The sequence below is a fragment of the Microcebus murinus genome, chromosome 11, assembly GCF_040939455.1.
Source record: "Microcebus murinus isolate Inina chromosome 11, M.murinus_Inina_mat1.0, whole genome shotgun sequence".
Lineage (NCBI taxonomy): Eukaryota > Metazoa > Chordata > Mammalia > Primates > Cheirogaleidae > Microcebus > Microcebus murinus.
The window spans coordinates 85,428,018-85,450,158 of record NC_134114.1 but is presented as its reverse complement, the minus strand read 5'-3'; the positions used below and the strand labels follow the sequence as shown (position 1 = coordinate 85,450,158).

General features: G+C 37.9%; 1 protein-coding gene across 2 annotated transcripts in view; it reads left to right on the top strand.

Moving 5' to 3' along the window:
• LOC142873754 (uncharacterized) overlaps positions 1 to 22,141 on the top strand; it is a 147,373-nt gene that overhangs the window by 69,233 nt on the left and 55,999 nt on the right. For both annotated transcript variants that reach the window (XM_076008275.1, XM_076008277.1), the window contains exon 2: positions 12,882 to 13,126. In XM_076008275.1, coding sequence (XP_075864390.1) covers positions 12,882 to 13,126 — 245 coding nt within the window. The remainder of the gene's footprint in view (positions 1 to 12,881; positions 13,127 to 22,141) is intronic.

The following is a 22,141-nucleotide window of genomic DNA, read 5'->3' as shown; positions in this document are numbered from 1 at the left end:
ATTTTCTGAAAAGATTTGTAAACATAATACTTTACTTGTTTGCAGATGCTATCTTCTTGAATGTTGGCTTTTAGCAACTCTTCACCTGGACAGGAAAAACCATCATGTCAGTAGCTGATGTTAGCTATTCATTATTTCTGTGAACACTTAGGAGGTTCAGGCTAAACATCGGAAGGAATTAATATTGCAGTAACTCAAATCTAAGAAGACAAAGCTGGTGTTTCCTCCAGGAAACATACATGTCCCTCCACTTGCCCCTGCAGTCTGATAAATCTTTTAGTCAAAGTTTTTTCGTAAGTGGGTAATAATTAGGACATGATTTTGAATCTGATCAGATTTTCCTAATCAAAAAGTGGATCTTTTTGTATAATGTCCTATAAACAGGAGTAATCCAAAATTAGAAAATCAACTGCAGAGAAAACTAGCAGATTTATGACATACTGGCTTTTCTATATTCCAAGAAAAAAATGCCTCCAGTTTTGTAATTCCTTCTTTACCTAGAATAGTAACTAACATTTTAAACAATTTCAGGCAATACTATTGCCTGAGGCTATTTGAAGTTATTATACTCTATTTTCCCAGTGCTAGCCAGTGGAACTTTCTGTGATGATCAAAATATTCTATACTTATGCTGTCCAATGTGTCCTATGAGCATTTGAAATGTGACTATTGAGCATTTGAAATGTGACTATTGAGCAGTTGAAATGTGACTGCTGAACTAGTACAACTGAGGAACTGAATTTTTAATTAATTTACATATAAATTTGGTAAAATAGCCACCTATGACTAGTGGTTATTGAACAGTGCAGTCTAAGACTATATTAATATTAATTCACAAGATTAAAGTAGATTTGAAAATAAATGGAAATGGGTCTCAAAGTAGACAATATTAAGGATGTTGATAATTGGAAATTCTGGTTTTACAAAAAGTTTATCTCTCAATATTCCATTAGGTTTGACATTTCAAAAAAAAACCTTTATGATATAAATTAGGTAACTTAAAAGTATTTCATCTTTCTTTGAATATTGACTTTTTTTTGTCTTTCTTGTTTTTCTATAATTTTCAAGTTGATAACCACAACCAAATATATTTTTTCAGATATAAGAATTATACCAATAGTTCATTATTTCTGAAGCATGTTTTATAAGAAACAGAGGAAGACAGAGACAGAAAATGAATGCCTAGGCTCAACTTTAAGTCAGTCTTAGACATTAATTACTTTGGCAGACTTGGTTAGTGCCTTAAGACAAGATGATTTTAGTTAATTTCTTAGGATACATGTTGTAGGGCATTTTGTTTGTTTAGGTAATGTTATGAGTTAATTTTCTCTTTCCTTCATGGTTTTTCATGTTTTTATCGTATATAGTTTCAGACTATAACTGACCTTTTAAAAATAAAAACTGAAATTTTAAAAGGGACCGAGGTGTATTTATCCATTGTAGTATCTCTTTGCTTTCTCTTTTTAACATTAAAACACCATTTTACATTGTAGAATGTAATGTTTATGCCCTTAAAGAAAGTTGTCTATTGATTAACTAAAGACTATATTTGCCTTCTTAATGTATAAAATTTCAGTTAACAGGAATATTTGGAATCAAGGGCTTCTGGTTGATAAAAACAAATAAAGAAATTATTTATACATTTATCATTTATTTACTGATCATCCATTTTATGCCAAGTACTATTCGTGGTATAGGGAATACAACAGTGAAGAAAATAGACAAAATTCGCCATACTCTGAAGCTTAAATTCTGGAAGAATCTTTTTCGTTTCTAGTTATTTATTTATTTATTTATTTTAAGAGACAGGGTCTTGCTCTGTTGCCTGGGCTAGAGTGCCATGGCATCAGCCTACCTCACAGCAACCTCGAACTCCTAGACTCAAGAGATTCTCCTGCCTTAGCCTCCCAAATAGCTAGAACTACAGGCGTGTGCTCCTACACCCAGCTAATTTTTCTTATTTTTTGTAGAGATGGGGGTCTTGCTATATTGCCCAGGTTAGTCTTGAACTCCTGGCCTCAAGTGATCGTCCCACTTTGGCCTCTCAAAGTGGTGGGACTACAGATGTGAGCCACCACACCCAGCCTGTTTCTACTTCTAAAGAGAGTTTTCCAAAATATCTATTTTCTTTTATCTTGTAAGTATATAAATTACTATAATTTAGTGTTTTTGTTTGTTTGTTTTGATCACTGCCATTCTTGAGTTGCCTCAAAGCTCTCATTCCTTAGGACTATGGGTATAGAACAGAAGTTCTTCTCTGAATTGCTTAGGAAGCTTCTTAACAAATACTTCTCCCCGCCAACTCCACCTTCCACCCTCCCACCCCCAACCCTGCCATTTTGATTTAGTTTTGCCAGCCATGGGGCATGAGCACTAATATGTTTTAATCAATGTGTTTTCATCACCTCAGGCAATTATGATGTGCTACCAGAATTGAGCATCATTAGTATACAAAGTTTAGATTACTGACTTGAAGGATATGGAGCCCGGTATATATTCTAGAAGATATTTAAAAACCTAATAATATCAACTTGTTCTGTTTTAATTTGTGATTACGAATTGGGGTGTGCAAAAAGGAAAGGAGAAACAAGAGTAAAGTTTCTCACTAAGTTCTCTTTCCACCTCTTTTACTTCAAGTTTAACATTTTATTTACCCACTCATTCATTTATTATGCATTTATTTAGCACCTACTATATACCAGGTGTTACAGATTCAAAGATGAACACAGAATGAACCCTGTTCTCTAGGAATTTACAGTATAGTACAAATTGGCAAACTTTTTTTTACCAAGAGTCATATAGTAAATATTTTTGGTTTTGTGAGTCATACGGTCTCTGTCACAACTGTTCAACTCTGTTATTGTAGCAGAAAAGTAGCTATGGTCATTACATAGATAAATGGACATGCTGTATTCCAATAAACTAGAGTTACAGAAACAGGCAATGATCTGGATTTGGCTGTAGGTCTCAGCTGCCAACTTCTGGTCTCATAGAAGAAAGAGAAAATAAATCAATAATTACAGTAGAGTGGGGCAAGTGATTGAAGCTAACGCAAGTGCTTTGGTAAGATAAAGAAGGACTATCGAATTAGACTGGGGGCTATGTGAGATACTTAGGGAAGATTTCTGAAGGAGATGCTGTTCTAGTGAATTATGAAGCATGGGCTGGAGTTTGGGGAAAGGGAAATAAAAGGATGTTCTAAGCAGAGGGACAAACATGTGCAAAGCATGAGTGTGTAAAACGGCAGTGCCTCTTATGGAAACTACAAGAAATTCAGTGGAGCTGGAATGGAGGCTGCCTACGTCAGTCAGCAGGAAGATGAGGCTAGAGGGGTGGGCCCAGCCATATTCTGAGGGGCTTTGGCTGTGGGGTGAGAAACGTGAGGTATGAAGCTGAAAGTCTTGTGGGGGCTGCTTGTTGGAAAGAAGGAGACCCATTAGGAGAACCAGGCAGAAAGTGATGAGGATGGTAACGATGATCAGGATGGAACAGACACGAGAGCTATTTATGCAACAGAAGCTCTAGTTTTTAGTGACTGATTGGGTGTGAGAGTAACGGGAAAAGAAACATCCTAGATAACTTCTAAATCTCTAGCATGGGTGACTGGATGGTGTAATTTATGTAGATAGGAGGAGTAAATTTGGAAAAAGGTGCAAGATGATGAGTTCAATATAGGACTTTGAGTTGAAGATAAATATATAGTACTCAAGTGTAGCTACCCAGGAGAAATGGATTGCTACTTAACTGAAGATGGCCATTTGGCAGTCAGCCATATATAGTGGTAGTTAAAGCTATACATTTAATTAAATTACCTGTAGAGAGTCTATAAAGTGAAAAAACCAGAGAACTAAGGATATGACCTAAGGTAACACGTATATTTAAGGGCAAGAATTCTGAGTCATATAGAGGTGGGGGAAACCAGAAGACAGAGTTTTACAGGCTGAAGGAAGGACTTTCAAGGAGAAGCAGCCAGCATTAAGCACTGAAGAGAGAGGAAGAAATGTGTCCCTGGGCTTATGTAATATAAATGCCTTTGCAGAAAAGAAAGTGAAGACAGAGACTACTCTGTATGTGGAGAATTAGATGACTCTCTCTAGAAACGTAGCTGAAATGCGGGTAGCTCAAACACTGCTGGTGGGACTGTAAATTGGCAGATGTTTCTCAAGGGACATTAGGAAAACTCTGTCGAGAGATTGGCTTATTTAACAATGAGTAACTCCACTTTTAGAAAATCATACCAGGAAAACAATTAGATACACTGTAGTCTGTAAGGATGAACAAAAAAGTTCCAAAATGACATTTCGGATCATCTAATTTGATTAACTCCAAGGGACATGTCCCGTAAGTGCCCCATCATTTTAAATGTTTTCCCCTCCAACCATGGTCTCAAAACAAATTTGTTTTGAGTTGACTTTTCATGTGTTAGATTTTTAAATTAAGAGATATTTTAAATATTGAAAATTACAGAGTATGTAATGAATACGTATGTATGATTGCCCAGATGGAAGAAAATTTAACATTATGTCATATTTGTCCTTATTTATTTATATATGTTAAGAGAAACACGGTCTTGTTCTGTTGCCCAGGCTGAGGTAAAGTGGCCCAATCATAGCTCACTGCAACCTCAAACTCCTGGGCTCAAGTGATCTCCCCTCCTCAGCCTCCCGAGTAGCTGAGACTACAGGCACATGCCACTACACTTAGCTGATGTTTTAAATTTTTTGTAGGAACAGAGTCTCACTAGGCTGGTCTTGAACTCCAGTGTCAAGGCAATCCTCCTGCCTTGGCTTCCCAAAGTGCCGGGATTATGGGCATGAGCCTCTGTGCCCAGCCCATATTTGTCCATAATTTTTTAATATGACTTTACAAATGCATGTCATCCCCCTTGGTGACTTTCCCCAATCTTACCCTACCCCCCTCTCTCACCATTTTACAGTTGATATTTATGCTTCTGACCTTGTTTTTATTACTTGTCTATGTGTAAATCCATATACAATTTATAGTGTTGTTTTATATATTTGCAAACTTCAGATAAATGCTGTCATTTTTTTTCTTTTTTTTTTTTTGAGACAGAGTCTCACTTTGTTGCCCAGGCTAGAGTGAGTGCCATGGCGTCAGACTAGCTCACAGCAACCTCAAACTCCTGGGCTCAAACAATCCTCCTGCCTCAGCCTCCCGAGTAGCTGGGACTACAGGCATGCGCCACCATGCCTGGCTAATTTTTTCTATATATATTAGTTGGCCAATTAATTTCTATTTATAGTAGAGACGAGGTCTTGCTCTTGCTCAGGCTGGTTTCGAACTCCTGACCTCGAGCAATCCGCCAGCCTCGGCCTCCTAGAGTGCTAGGATTACAGGTGTGAGCCACTGCGCCCGGCCTAAATGCTGTCATATTGTTCACATTATTTTTCAACTTGTTCTCACTCACTACTGTTTTTGAGATATAATTTTGATGACACATGTAGATGTATGTCTTTCAAAAATTCCATTCTAGGCATTTCATTACTTGAAGCCACTTCAATATATATGTATGCGTATGTATATATATATATATATTTTTTTTTTTCCCTCTGTTGATAGGTATCTGGACTGGTTACTTAACACCTTTGTTCCTTAATTTCCTTACTTGTAAAATGGAGATAATAATAATACCAACACCATGGGATAGTTGCAAGGATTATATTAATAAATATACATAGTATATGTATATTTCGATATATATATATAGGCTGGGCGTGGTAGCTCACACTTGTAATCCTAGCACTCTGGAGGCTGGGCGGGCGGATCGCTCGAGGTCAGGAGTTCGAAACCAGTCTGAGCAAGAACGAGACCCTGTCTCTGACATAAATAGAAAGAAATTAATTGGCCAACTAATATATGTATGTGTGTGTATATATATATATATATATATATATATATATATATATATATAAAATTAGCCAGGCATGGTGGCGCATGCCTGTAGTCCCAGCTACTCAGGGGGCTGAGGCAGGAGGATCGCTTGAGCCCAGGAGTTTGAGGTTGCTGTGAGCTAGGCTGACTCCACAGCACTCACTCTACCCTGGGCAACAAAGTAAGACTGTATCTCAAAATAAATAAACAAACAAACAAACAAACATAAAGCACAAGCTCAGGCCCTGGCATACAATAAATGTTAGGTATTATTATTGATATGATTATTAATATTATTATTAAGCTGTTTTCAGTTCTTTGCCGTTACAGATATGGTGCATGTCTCCTCTCTCTATGCATAAGTTTCTTGAGCACAGAAAACTAAAAATTTAATTTCTGGTTGAAGGGTGTGCTTAACTATTTTTTTTCAGTTGATAAAGTCCTCTCTAAAAATGTAGTTCCAGCTTTTCTTCCATCAACACCATGTGAAAGTTTCTGCTTCCTTGCAAGCACTTGGTATTGTAAGACTAAGATTTCTGGCAATCCTATAAGTTTTAAAATATTATCCAATTATTTTAATTTTCATTTTCCTTACATTTAGTGAGGTCGAGAATCTTTTCACGTCTTTATTGACCATTCAGGTTTTCCTTTCCGTTAATGACTGTTCACTTTGTCCATTTGTCTATTGGGTTGTTATCTTTTCCTTATTGCATGGTAGGAATTCTTTATATATCTAAATACTGATCTTTTGTCTGCCATAGCTCAGGTTACATTAATGACCTATTTGATTTTTTTAAATTTGAAAACATTACTTTTACAAACAAAGCAATTCATGCACATAGTAAAAAAAAAAAAATAAAAAAAATAATAAAAGGGGTCAGAAGAGTTTGTGACAAAACACCAGTCTCCTGCCCACTTTCCTTTTCATGCCATGCCCACTCCCCTGCAGGCACTGTCTTGTTACCATTTGTGCTTCTAGTTCTCTTGATCGTTTTTTTTTTTTTTCCACAACACTGAATAACATGCTCAGACCTCTGTATCTTGATTTACCAACTTTGAACAATATCTCTTTATCCCATGCTGTGAAAGGAAAGGACGGCCTCACTTTTTTCAGCCCTTTGTCTCATTCTCACCGTTCATCACACCAGCCGATTGCAAACCCAAACCCTCAGCGTTTTCTACCGCCCCAGCTGCTCCTTTGCTGCACATTCTAGGCAAGGATTTCTAGCACCTGCATCATCCGTCAACATGCTTCCATCTCGTTTATATGTTTCCGAAATTTGTTGAAATCTCTCATCTTTAATAACCTCTTCTCCTTTTATCTTAACGATGGGTTTGTTTGCTTATTTTCTTATTTGTTTTGTACTTCACTTTTTCACTAAGAAGCCATGATGAAAGGCAAATGCATTTGCTCAATCCAACAGCTGTACCCGGAAATTACTAACTGTAGCTCAGAAACCTGTTTTTTTAAATAACCTATTTATGATTCTTCACACTTTGAATATTTCTGTAACTGAAATTAAAGTCTTCTAAATTATATTTTTGTGTGACTCAAATTGAACAGTTAGGGACAAAATGAGCTTTTAGATGTTTTTTGTAGTTCTTTCATGAGCAACTATTTCTGCCCTACCTACTAGATCCAGGGTCTCTGCTAATTAAGAATTTGAACAAATGCATGTAACCTATTACTCTGTGTAGCCCTCATTCCAGCGGGGCTTGGGATTTATTATCATTGTTGGGAATAATAGTGCTTTTTTCTGGCCTCATGCCTGAGAGACCAGAGCCCATCTTCCTATTATGTATCCCTGAGGTTATGCTGTGAATTTCCTTGATAAATACTTTCATTGAATTTTTACTTCCTACTCAATTGCTTTACAAGTTAAAGGAAGAATTACCAAGACAAGAGAAGACTTTTATATATAGAAAATAATAGCTGTGCATTGTGAAATCATGCAGTTTTGAGCCAGAAGCATTGATCTTCTGAAATACAACTGAAGTAATATTTTAGTTCTGTTGCCTGGTGAATGGTAGTCTCTAAAAACTAAATATTACCTGACTCTGCTATAAACTGGATTCGAATCCTTTTTCACATCGTGATGATATCCTCTGAAGATAAGATATATATGTATGAATAGGAATACGTATGAAACACCTTTTAGAGCACTTGTAACAATGATTTAGAGGAAAAAAGGTTCAAAATTTTATGAAATTCACCAAAATGTTCACTGTGGTTATTGCTAGGTAAAGGAATTGCATGTAATTTATACTTTCTTCTTTTTGCTTGCCTGCATTTTCTACAATGAATATTTTCTGAAATAATATGCAAAAGGCAGGTGGTTCATATGATAATGTTATTATTCCTGAAATAGTTCTATTGTAATACTTAAGTTTTGGACAATCTCAGTTTTATATCTCCTCCTGGTGCAGAGAAATGTCCTGCTGCTCTATCACTAAGGCTGCAGGGTTGTTGGTATTTTTAGGGGACCCACTGGTCATTCATACTTATTTAGCATCCCATGTGTTGTTGTGTTCTGGGTGAAGACACAAAGAGAGGTATATGTAAGAAAATGTAAAAAAAAAAAAAAGTGGGAATCTCTTTCAAAATAATGATCATTTTTAACTTCTGAGAGTTTATGAATAATCAATCCATCAAAACCAATGTGCCGGAGGTCTGCCGTGTAGACCGTGATGTGCCGGGTGCCATGCACATCTCAAAGGAGATTGAGGCAGGACCAACACCGGCTCCTGGGAGCTCGTGGTCAGATTGGGAAGATAAGGATTGACTATATAAGAATAATGAAAAAAAAAGAGAAAGAAATGGGAGTTTAGTATAATCCCAAAGTTGATATAAAGTCACTGAATGACTGGTGCAGGTACTAAGTATTATCAGAAGGAAGAGACACCACTGTGGATGCATGGAAGGGTTTGAGCTGAAAGTGGAAGTTATAAGGGGTGGTAAGGCCTGTGTGCTCAGAATCCAGCACATTCCACTGGTCAAGGCAAGTCTCAAGGGCAGCCCAGAGTCAAGGGCAGGAAGTAACCTCGAACCTATTGATGGGAGGAATTGCAAAGACACACTGTAAAGGGACATTGCCATGGGAGCTGTAATTCATTTGGGGCCATTTTTAACAACCCAGCACAGTGGCTTATAGAAAAACCCCCGGGTTCAAGTTCTCTAGACTTAGCTCTTGATGTAAAGGAGAATTTTGTAATTATTTCCCTCTCCTGTTACTTTGTTTTCTCCTCTTGTTAGTAACAAAATGTAACCTAATATATTCATCTATATTTAACATAGAAGGATAACATATATAGATGAATGTAATCTTTCTGGCTTAATATAAAAGTATTATTAATTAATGACCTTTGATAATCAAGCTGTTCTTATTAGTACTATCCCTAAGTGTGTCATCATGCCAAAATTTAGGTGTTACAGGCACCTGGGATGCCAGGTGATAGAATAGAAAGGTCAAGGGCTTTGGAATCAGACTGATTTGATTTAGATTCCTGGCTCTGCCATATATTATTGTCTCTGTGACTATTTTAGCCTTAATCCGTAAAGTGGGGATAACAGTACTTCCCTTGCAGGTTGTTAGTTATTATTGTTAGTTTTGTATTTCTATACTGAAAGAATTGAGCTTCAATTTAGTTTCTAAAAACTAGCACTTTTATTTAAAGATTACAATCTTACTTTATTAAAGTACGATATATTTTGTCTTTGATCTTTTATGTCAGCCTCTCAACAGGCCATAATTATTTTTTGGGGGGGTGACAAAGTCTCTTGTTTGTCACCTGGGCCAGAGTACAGTGGCATCATCACGGCTCACTGCAATATCAAACTCCTAGGCTTAAGCAATCCTCCTACCTCAACCTCCTGAGTAACTGGGACTACAGGCACATGCCACCACATCTGGCTAATTTTTCTTATTTTTTGTAGAGAAAGGGCCTCGCTCTTGCTCAAGCTGGTCTTGAACTCCTGGGCTTAAGCAATCCTCCTGTCTCGGCCTTCCAGAGTGCTAGGATTATAGGTATGAGCCACCGTACTTGGCCGGGCCACACTTTTAAAATGAAAATGCATGTTATACATTCTACTCTGAGTTGGCTTTTCTACTCCCCGCCCCCTGCCCCTTGCTTTTTGTAGAATGAGACTTCTCAAGCTTGGGCAGAGCAGAGTTTCTCACCAGGGTGTCTGATGTGCATAAGTGGGCCACAAGCACAGCACAGAGGAGGGATTGGCCTCTGCAGGCAGATTGTTCCACTTAGTGAGGTAGTCAGTTCAGTTCAATATGCATTTTTCCCTCTGAGCAGTTGGTGCTTCATTACAAAAGCTTTAATCATGAGACTGGGACATTGTGAAAGATCTATGATCAATAAGCATAAAATAATCATAATATGCTACTATTTATTAAGCACTTAATGTGTGCTGTGAACTATGTTAAGTGCTTTATGTGTATTATCTCGTTTATCTTCAGAACAACCCTACAAGATAGGTATTCTTGTTGTCCCTATTTTTAAGACTTAAAGTGACATATCAATTTAAGAAAATAGTATAGTATACTGCAGAAAGTTATGAAATACAGATAGGCAAAATGAAAACACCATATTCATAGTTTTCAGAGGATATTAATGTTAACATCTTAATATGTGAACTTCTGGAATTCAGAAGACCTCTATTTCTCACCAACCCTAATTTTTAAGACTATTGTCTAAATATCTGAAAACTAAATATTTATTTTAGAAAGTATAATCTGAACTTTGGGCCCAGAGTGAAATCTGGGCCCATTCTTTCTGTTTGAATTCCTGCTTTAGCAGTCCTGATTGTCCCTAAATCTTGGATAAAGTCAGGCAGGTTGTACACAGAGAAGGGCAAAAAAAGATAAGCATATGAATATATTTCAAAAAATAAACAAAAATTATTCTAGTTTATCAATGAGCTATTGATAAAAATTATAAAATCTCACCTTAACAGTTAGTTTTAATTGGCATAAATAATAAGAATGTACTCTTGATCATACATTTTGGGGTCAGCTGGAGTGGCTCTCCTTAGGCTATGAGTCTATGTGTGGGCTGGCATGGCTTATTTTGGGGCCCAGGCTAGAGGGGGAATAGCTACCATGATATGTTCTTCTCATAACAAAGGCAGAAGCAGAAGGGGACAAGCTCAACTGTATAAACACGTGTGTCCTAACGTCTCAGGGGCCAAAGCCAGTTAGGTGTCAAGCCTGAAGTTAAGGGACCAGGACGGACACACCTACCATGATTTTCCTTGGCCCTGAGGCCAAGGCAAAGGTATAGATGTATAATACCACTATAGGAACATGAAAAATTAGGACTAATAATTTAATCTACTATGCCCGCTTCCATGTGTATATTTATTTATTCAACTACTCACCATATACAAATATATATATATGTGTGTGTGTGAGTGTGTATGCAGAGGCATATATATAATATACAAATGCATGTAGACACACATAAACACACAAGATAAAGCATGCCAGCTATGTGTAAAAAATCTTTGTGGACCATGAAAATGGGATGGCACATGGAAACAGGGTGACCAACTAAAAAGGCTAGTGTCATAGGCCTGGTGTAAATTGAAAAGGTCTTAGAGACTGTTGTATTTATTGAAAAACACAATAAAGAGTAAGTATAAAAGTATTTCAGGGACCAGACCAACAAAAAATTTAATGATAAATTGGATGCTAAGAACTTGGGAAAGGGGATAATGGCCGGGGGAAAATTAGGGGTGAGGTGGAGGGATGAGAATATCTTTAAAATGTCCGCAACTCTGCAAGCCTAGGGAATGTGGGGAGAGTATAGTAATGCTGACCAGGAGGGGAATTTGTGAAGGGTGACTGGAAGGGAAGAGTTGGTCTTAGTTTTTATGGTTAGGTTTCAGGTATCAGAAACATCAAATTGGTGGCATTGTGAAGATGATTGGACATTGGTGGTATGTTGAGACAGAAGCACTAATTAGCTTTTTGTTTGTGACCATAGACAAGTGTCTACTGTCTCTTCCAGCTCTTAAATTCTGCAACCCTTTGACCTTTATTGAGACTTATAGTTGGAGCAGTATAAATAGAATGATTCCCAAAGGAGTTTAAGTAGAGAGAAAAGAACAAGGCTTGTATGTCAGGGATCAAAATTATGTCCTCCAGATAAATCTTTATGGCCAGCATAGTGTTATTATTCTTGTTATTCTTTATTATTATTATTCCTTTTCTTTTTAAAATTTGGGGTCCTATAGGCTGAATAACTTTTCTAGTCCAGCCACAGACCCTGCCAACCCCTCTTGTCTGAGATCCACCCACTTCACACATTTACGTTACATGTAGTCCTGGAAAACATTGGGATTTTGTTCCCAGCTTCACATCTCTTTTAGGGCTTACTAATTGCTGGTGGGAAGGTGGAAAATTCTCAAAGAAAATGAGGAAAAAACATAGGTAGGTGAGCACTGAGTCACGAAAGTTGGGATTAAATAACATTTTAAACAAATACTATTAATAAAATTAGCTGATTGGTCCAGAAAGCTGAAAATCAGGCTTGTTAAATTCTTTGTTGTTCTTTTACAACTTCGCTAGATTTTGAACTCTGACAAGAGTTGAAACAGTGTCTTTTCTATGTTCTGAAACTTTATCTTACAGTGAGATTACAGTGCTACATTCTTCAGGTGTAAAGAAAGAACTTTATACTCTTCAATTTCAAAACAAAGAAATGGAGAGGAGGGCGTGGAGACAGGAAGGGAAAGAGAACAAAGGATTAAAAGTTGCCTCCCCATTCTAAATAATAATAGAGTTTTTGTCTAGAATAACCCAGATGGAACAGATTTTTTTCTACACTTTCTACCTTTTCTTAAAGCAATGAGAAAGTTGAAAATAGGTCTACTATGTATGAATATATTTAAGAAATATCCTTTTTATTCATTAACCACTTTCTCTCCCTCAAATCTCTCTCCTAACACATTTTCTTCTGTTCACCCCCTTCTGTAGAAATGACTTGTTGATGGTCTGTCGCCAGTTGAATATGGAAGAGTCTGTGGCTGAGATCATGAACCAATTGGGTGCAGATGAAAACGGGAAGATTTCCTTTCAGGATTTTACAAGGTGCCGCATGCAGCTTGTCCGAGAAATCAGGAAGGAAGAAGTAGACCGTTCTGTGAAGTCAGACAACTCCTGTAAAAAGAAGCTGAGGGATAGAATTGCTTCCTGGCCCACGAGCAGTGACAACAGTCTGGGTAGGTACAACCAGGTGGGAGTTTGACTGATGCTCCACTGGCCCTGCCCAGTTCTCTGTAAATGAGAGTGGCCTCCCCAGCCTGGGGCCAGCTTGCCCTGGGGGTGCCCTCCTGGCCACATTGCCCTGGGTGAGTGCTCGCTGTTTCCCCCAGTTCTGTCCTGTGGCTTCACACTTCCCAGCTTACTGCTCTCTTTAGTGTAGTTCTTTTATTTTGCAAGCATAATAATGCATTCAGATAACTATTGGTGACAAGGGCATATGGATAGGAAACTGAATCAGCAAGCCTTAGAAACTATTTGGGAACTTCTTCAAAGCTTAGTACACAGGTTTTTAAAAAGCCATTTCTTTTTTATTTAATGTTAAAATTTTTTTCTGTAAAGATAATTTTCCTGTTCATAAGCATTATTAATTCTTTCTGAGACAAGATAAGCTATTGAAAAGAAAGTGTTTAATAGTGTTGATCATTATTGAAACTGGATGATGGGAACATAGGGTTTCTTGTACATATTTTTGAGTAATCAACTATATGTATTTTTGGTATGTTTGAGATTTTACATAATAAAAAAGTAAAAAGGAAAGAAAAGAGGCATCTTAAAGGGTAGACTGAATAAAGGGACAAAGGAAAGTATCTGAAATTTCTACCTATATTTCAGGGATTTTTTTTCCCTTGAAAATGTCTCTTGGGTCTCTTTTTCTGTTTCTTTTTTTTTTTCTCTCTCTCTCTCTTTTTCTGTTTCTTTCTCTGGTAGGTAGATCTAATGGGAAGAAGCAATGCACAGTGTTAATTGTCCATAATTCGTTTTTTATATATACACTAATTAGCATGGATAATTAGTATATATAATTAGTGCCCCACAACACACACACACATCCTAAACAATGCTCCTGGCAGTGGAATCATTTGGAACATTGTTATTGAGTAATGGAAATAATAAAAATGTCTGTGTATACTATGTGCATTACTACCTTAATGGATTCCACTGTAGTGGCAAATCAGATGTCTGGTAGAATATGTACTGTCAGCATAATATGTAGAAATATTTAATTTTGAAATAACATTTTTCTGAATATTAAAGTAATATATGTTCATTATAGAACAATAAGGCAACAAAAGGCAAGCAGAAGAAAATAAAAATCATCCTTAATCTTACTACCCAGAAATAATAACTACTGCTTACATTTGATATATTTACTTCTGGAATCTCTCTGTCTCTGTCTCATTCTCTCCCTCCCTCCATCTTCTCTGTCCTTTGTATATATGTGTGTGAGAGAGAGATTCATTTTTTATTAATTTTTTCCCATACCTTCTATATCATTTTGTATCTTGTAGTTTTTCCTTTGCATTTTCTTCATGCTCTTAAATAGTATTTGAAAGCAAGAATCATAATGTTTGCATGACACAAAATGGATGCTCAGTAAATGTTTATTAAATGAAGGAATAAAGGAATTTTTTCTGCTAAACTGTACCTTTTCATTTTTCTGCCAAGAACATGAATTTCTTATATAAATACATTTAAGCACACACATGCATACATACATATTTGAAGGGTTAAATAAACTAAGGACTATCCCTAAAATTGAATATCATGTAGTCATTAAAATAACTTATAAATGTACATCAAAATGTATATATAGAAGGAATATTTTTGTGGGAAAAACCATACTGTTTAATGTAAAAATATTTTTAAAGTGTAGTAGATGTTTATAAATATTCTAAAAGGAACAGGTTTGAAAGAATTGCCCCTGGCCAAGCACGATGGTTTATGCCTGTAATCTCAGCACTTTGGGAGGATTGCTTGAGCCCAGCAGTTTGAGACCACCCTGGGTGACATCACAAGACCTTGTCTGTACAAAAATTTAAAAATTAGCCGGGCGTGGCTGGGCAGTCTCCCAGCCACTCAGGAAACTGAGGCAAGAGGAGCACTGGATCCTCGCAGTTTGAGGTTGCTGTGATGACGCCACTGCACTCTAGCCAAGGCTACATAGTGAGACCCTGTCTCAAAAAAAAAAAAAAGAATTCCTGCCAGCATCTATCTAGTTGGTTTGACTGTGTCCTAAGATTGCCCTGACCAGAAAAAGCATTGAAAAACAATTCCCTTTCATCTTTCTACATAACCTGTACCCTTGGGAAAAGAGGAGGTGAATCATAAAACATGCCATGAACTGAGGAAGTGCCGGCGGCGGCTATGAAACCTTCTACCAGTTTGTCCTGGTAGTTAATTAACGCTTCAGAGTCAGATTATTTGAGTGGGAATCCTGGTTCTGTCATTTACTGTCCAGATGACACTAGACAAGTTACTTAACCTCTCTGTGTCTCAGTTTCCTCAAGTGGGAAACAGGGGTAATTATTGTTATTTGGAGGAACAAAGAAACTGAGATATATATATATATATATATATATATATATATATATGCAGCACATAATTGCGTGTTAAGCTAATATTGTTATTATTATTACCACCCAGTTTTAAGTCCTGGAGATTGTCACAACTACAGTTCCTATATTGGAAAACAACCCTGCTATTCAGTCTAATGTGACTCAATTACATTTAAAAATTGACAATATTTGTACAAGTAAAAAATGGGAAGAATCAAAGCCTGATTATATAGTGTAAAATAGGAAATTTATTGAAATATCAAATACTTGTTCTGAATTCAGGGGAAATCTATGAAGACACCTCAATTTCTTGATTCCTCCAAATTCTATTGTTATCCAGGACCATATGCTACTGCCTCAAAGGTCAGTTACATAAATACATTCACACAATTATTCAGTTTCTCTTTAACTGGCCTAATGTAAGTAACCAATCACTGCAAATAAGATGAAGATGTCCATAACCTACATCCCACAGTGAAAATTTCTGAGTTACTCTAGATCATGTCATGGAATAAGGGCTTTTAGCTTTGTGGGATTGTGCTTGTTTTTTTGAGATAGGAACTTGATCTGTTGCCTGGGCTAGGGTGCAGTGGTGTCTTCATAGTTCACTGCAACCTCGAACCTGAACTCAAGCGATCCTCCCACCTCAGTCTCCCAAAGTGCTAGGATTACAGCCATGAGCTATAGCACCCAGCCAGCTTTGTGTTTTTTAAAAGTATTCTGTCTTTAATTCTCAATGTTTTGTTACAAACAAGGGATTATTAATAAAAATATCTCATGACTAGAAAACAAAATTGACAATAATTAGACAAAGAAGTATGTGTTCAATTAGTTCTCTTTTCTATGTCACTCATCTTTCCTTCTGACTCTAGATAAACTCCCATCTTGGGGTGGGGGAAGCCCTCTCTTGACTCCACGTCCCCCTAAGTACTGTCCTACTTCCCCACTCTTCTGCTCAGCAAAGCTTTTTGAAGCGTTTGCCTGCACTGCGTGCTTGTCAGTCCTCGCTCTTTCTCTGACCCTGCTCTTGTTGCCTCCACATTGTCCAGCCCAGTGGTTCCTTCTCTGCCCTCTTCTGTGACTTCGGCATTTGCCCCAGCTGACCACGCCCTCACACGAGCTGCACTTTATTCTCCCAGACTCCTTGACGCCATGCTCCCCTGGATTTCTGTCTACCATTCATCTGAGCTTCCCTTTCTCAGCCTCTTTGTCCCCTGTACCACTTTCAAATTTTGAGGTGCCTTGGGGTTCCATTCTCTTGCTATATGATTTCGTGTGGCCCCATGGTTTTAAATACTATTTTTGTACCAGTGACTTCCAAATATATATTTCTAGCCCAGCCCTCACCCATAAGCTCCAGAATCAGGTAAAAATTGACACACATTCCTGGATATTTTATAGAGCTCCTGATCTTAACACAGTCGAAAAGAACTTTAATTCCCTTCCTGCCAGGCTCATTCCTCTCCCAGATATCCACATCTAGGAAATAGCACTGTCCACCTGTTTGCTCAAGCTGGCCAGTCTTAGTGTCTCTTGTGCCAAAGTATAACCAAAATCTGCCTGCTGCCTTTGTTTTCCTGCCAGCAGCTTGTTCGAATCACCATCATATCTTGCTTTGCCCACTAAAACAACCTGTAACTGACCTCCTTGACTCCTGACATTTTATTCTTTAACCTGTAGTCAGAATGGTAGGGTTTTGTTTTTTGGGTTTTTTTTGTTTGTTTGCTTGTTTGTGTGTTTTGCTTTTGAGACAGGGTCTTGCTCTGTCCCTCAGGCTAGAGTGTGGTGCCATCCTCATAGCTCACTGCAACCTCAAATTCCTGGGCTCAAGGGATCCTCCTGCCTCAGCTTCTCCTGTAGCTGGGACTACAGGTGCACACCACCATACATGGCTAATTTTTCTATTTGTAGTAGAGCCAGGGGTCTTGCTTTTGCTCAGCCTGGTCTCAAACTCCTGAGCTCAAGTGATCCTCCCACCTTGGCCTCCCAGAGTGCTAGGATTACAGGTGTGAGCTACTGCACCTGGCCCTCAGACTGGTGTTTTGAAGTTATAAAAACATGCATAGTTCATTCCCATGTCTAAAATGCTCTGTCGCTTACATATCTTCTTAAAATGAAGTCCAAATTCCTTACCACAGTCTGGCCCATACCCACCACTCCAAGTTGATCTCACCTTGGTTCCCCTGACTTACTATGTATGCTGCAGTGACATTGGCCTTCCTGCTGTTCCTCTAATTTGGTAAATTCAGCCAGCCTCCCTGCCTTTGCCTCCTGCCCCTAGCCTAGAACCATCTTCTTTCCAACCTTCTCATTGCTCTTTCCTTTTATTCAGATTTCAACTTAACTATTTCCTTTTCAGAGAGGCCTTCCCAAGCTAACGTAGCTTCCCCTCATTCAGTCTTTCACATGCTCATATTGCATCATGCCACTTATCCTTATCTGACATTATTTTATGTACCTACTTGAACACTTACTTATCTATCTCTCCCAGTACAAATAAAGTTCCATAAGAATGCCAATGGCATTGATATTCTCCAGTGCTTAGAACAGTGCCTGGCATGTGGGAGATGTTCAATGCATATTTGTTGAATGAATGAATGAGCAATGCACTGCGTTCATGCTCTTTTAGGGATACACAGAAGCACAATGCACCGTTCCAGGCATGAAGGGACTCAGACTTTAATTATGGATGCATAAGCATATGACAGATTAAATAGTACTAAGCTTTAAATTAGAGTTAACAAAACTTTAGAGGCCATCGATGGGTGCAGATGCTATGGTCTATAAGGAGAGGTGAGAAATACCATGAACAAGAGTTTCAGTGACTGCAAGACGTGTGATTGCAAGATGGAGAGGAGAAGAAAGAATGTTAAACTGTTGTGAGAAAAGCCTAAGAAAACCTTGGATTTAACAGTGAAGTGTCAGAAAAACTTTGTTGTCAGCCCTGACATTTCACAGCACATCCACGGCAGGGAGGAGTTGAGTTGGCAGAAAAAGAAGACATGTCAAAACATTACACGCTCAACTTGGAAGAGGAATTTCAATAGATTCATTTTTCCCCAGCGTTTTCCACCGAACAGTGATTTCAAGAGCTGGTCGTAAATATTACGTGAAGGAAGAATTCCTTTGTCAAGTACATTTGAAAGCTTTGGGTTAAACTAGATTAATCGTTTTCTTTACTGTAAGACATCTCAGAGCCTTTAATATGCTAATGTTTCTCAGGAATCTCCAGAAGAAGAACAAAATATATAGCATTTTCCAAACTTAATTGACCATAAATTTTTACACACAAAGCTTCTCATAGGCCATGCATTCTCTGCGCAGAAATACAGCAGGGAAAATTAAGGTGCCTGAACAACTAGGCCATAATAGATTTTTATTATCCATTTTAAGTCATCTTAGAAACAATATTTTTAAATTTTCATGTCTTTCACACATCAGCTATATAATGTAATAGTTACAGCAATAACAATAATAAAAATAGTTAAAAATTACTAATATTTACTAGCATAAGGCAATTTGCTAGCCACTTGTATTATATGCTAGAAAGATAGATCCCAGGTTTACCACTGAGTTGCCATGGGATTTAGGCTGGCTTCCTGATTATTCTGAGCTTCAATTTTCTTATCTTTAAAGATACAGTAGTAATAGGTGCATGATAGGTAGTTGGAAGGATTTAGTGAGATATTAACATGTAAAGCTTCCACATAGTGCCTATCACAGTAGGCTTTCAATAAATTATAATTGTTATAATTATCATTATCATCTCTAATCCTTGCAACTATTTTACAAGTTTAGAAGAGAATTCTCCTCTATAGAGGGGCGAAACTGAGGTTCTAAGTCACAGAGTTAGCAAGGAGTAGTGAACACTAAGAAGTCACTTACCTATGAAAAGAGATGATTGTTTTGAGTCCCCTGCAACTTTAACTTAGAAAGAAAACTTTGTCTTGATGGCCAAAATGCAAACTGAAAAGAACCCTGCCATTCAGAGGCCGGTCCTAGAAATTACAGACACATGGTCCCCAAGGTCTGAGGACAGTTCCTGATAGATAAAGGCCATCTCTTTGGCAGCTAAGTGACATGTACGTTATGTCAAAACAGTTGTGAGGTGTTCTGGACACTACCCCGATTTCCCAGTGGAAAACAAATATTCTAGATTAGTTATAATTATTTGTAAATTTCATTTTATAAATCGTGCTTTTCTTTGTGATTAGGAAAGATTCAAGTTAAAAAAAAAGATCCTACTATTAGATGTTCATGTATGTTAGCAGTTCCAACAGAGCCTTTATGTCAACATGTCCTTTCGAATAAATAGTTTCTTACTTCATCCAAGCTGTAAACGCTACACATGATTTCCACACACTTGTGTCAAGTGTGTGAATTATGTGAAGGAGAGAGTGGTTCATGGTGACGACCACCAAAGAAACAAGGGACTGCCCGTGGACAGCTGAAACAGCCCTTTTCAAGTTTGCCTAATGAGGCTGTCACATTTATTGCTTTTGCGAGCTTTGGGGCATGTGGTTTTCTTCCTTTGGTCAGGTCTCAGAGAGCCCAGAAACTTATTTGAATCAAATCCCCATAGTTATAAAACATCGTAGAAGACATCAGGTATCAAAACCTGCTAAACAGTACAACTAATTTATGCTAAGACTAGAACACGAGGCACAGTTTCCAATAACCTATGTCTTTAAAGACTCTTCACTGGCCCTTCCTTGAGGTAGATTCCCACCCGCTGTGTCAGCCTTCCTTACTGTTCTGATAGTGCCCCTGTGGTCCTTAAGAAACAGATAAAGTACTGAAGTTTCTCAGAAAAACTAATAGCATAGAATGTCTTCTTAATAGGAACTCAAAGTAAAAAGTTAACAAAGAATATGATTTACTCAGGAAGGACTCCAAACTCCGTAAGACTGAAGAAATGTAAGGAGATACCCTAATTCCTTAACAGATTTTAAAAAAACAAATAAGCAACCTCTGGAATTTTAGTTCTGTATCTTGTTAAAAAAAAAAAATTAAAACCACAATTACTTAATATATACAAAACCCATCCAGTCCTGACATATCAAATTTTCCAGAATGAATGTGTAAATATTTTTATAAATCCTTAAAACAGGTTAAATTAAGGGAGACAAGAAGGCATTTTTCAAATCCAGTTGGATTGGCCGCATTATGGAGGGTTCTGCCTGGTGAATTAAGAAAATCAAAAGTGGTTTAAGTCCCCTGGGCTTTGGGTGAACAATTAATAATTAACACAGAATCTTTTAAGTAAAATCACTCTTGAGAGTAATTCATTGTTAAAAATACTGCCCAGCTAGCATAAAACTAAAGTCACAATAGTTTTCAGGCCCAATTGAAGCTTCAGGATGTTTTAAGGGTTTTTACTTTTTGTTATTATTTTGTTGTAGTTTTTTTTTTTTTTTTTTTTTTTTTTTTGAGACAGAGTCTCGCTTTCTTGCCTAGGCTAGAGTGAGTGCCGTGGCGTCAGCCTAGCTCACAGCAACCTCAAACTCCTGGGCTCAAGCGATCCTCCTGCCTCAGCCTCCCGAGTAGCTGGGACTACAGGCACGAGCCACCATGCCCGGCTGATTTTTATATATATATTAGTTGGCCAATTAATTTCTTTCTATTTTTATGGTAGAGACGGGGTCTCGCTCAGGCTGGTTTTGAACTCCTGACCTTGAGCAATCCGCCCGCCTCGGCCTCCTAGAGTGCTAGGATTACAGGCGTGAGCCACCGCGCCCGGCCTATTTTGTTGTAGTTTTGTTTTACATACTCTAAGCCCCTATCTCAAAGGCTGGACAATGTTTATTAAATATATTCTATTCCTTTTTATTGGGAGTTAGAATAAGCTTCTAAAGTCTTATTCTAAGTAGTGGACATGTTTTACATTCTTTAGTTCCATACTGAGAATGCTGTCAAGCAACTGTCTGTCTATAGATTGTTCTTTTAGATTTACTTTGGGTAAACTTGGTCAGTTCTTTGATTAACTTAGTCCATTTGTATCTCTTTTTTTTTTTTTTTTTTTTTTTTGAGACAGAGTCTCGCTTTGTTGCCCAGGCTAGAGTGAGTGCCGTGGCGTCAGCCTAGCTCACAGCAACCTCAAACTCCTGGGCTCGAGCGATCCTTCTGCCTCAGCCTCCCTGGTAGCTGGGACTACAGGCATGTGCCACCATGCCCGGCTAATTTTTTATATATATATCAGTTGGCCAATTGATTTCTTTCTATTTATAGTAGAGACGGGGTCTCGCTCTTGCTCAGGCTGGTTTTGAACTCCTGACCTTGAGCAATCCGCCCGCCTCGGCCTCCCAAGAGCTAGGATTACAGGCGTGAGCCACAGCGCCAGGCCCATTTGTATCTCTTTTTATTAGTCCTTCTCCCTCCTGCCCTTGAGCAGTCCCTAATCCCCATAGATTCTTTTGTTCTTACTGCTCAGATTGGCACTACCATAGTCCAGATCTGGGTCCTCCCTCATCCTCTTAATTACTAGAGTTCTCTCCTAGCTGTTCTTTCTGCCTGCAAGCTGCTGATTGCAGTTGAGACTGCCATGATTTTCTTATATTTTTAATGCGGACTCATGTTACAATGCATGTACTCTCTTTTATCTACCTAATAGACTCTGCAGTATCACCTCTGAACTCC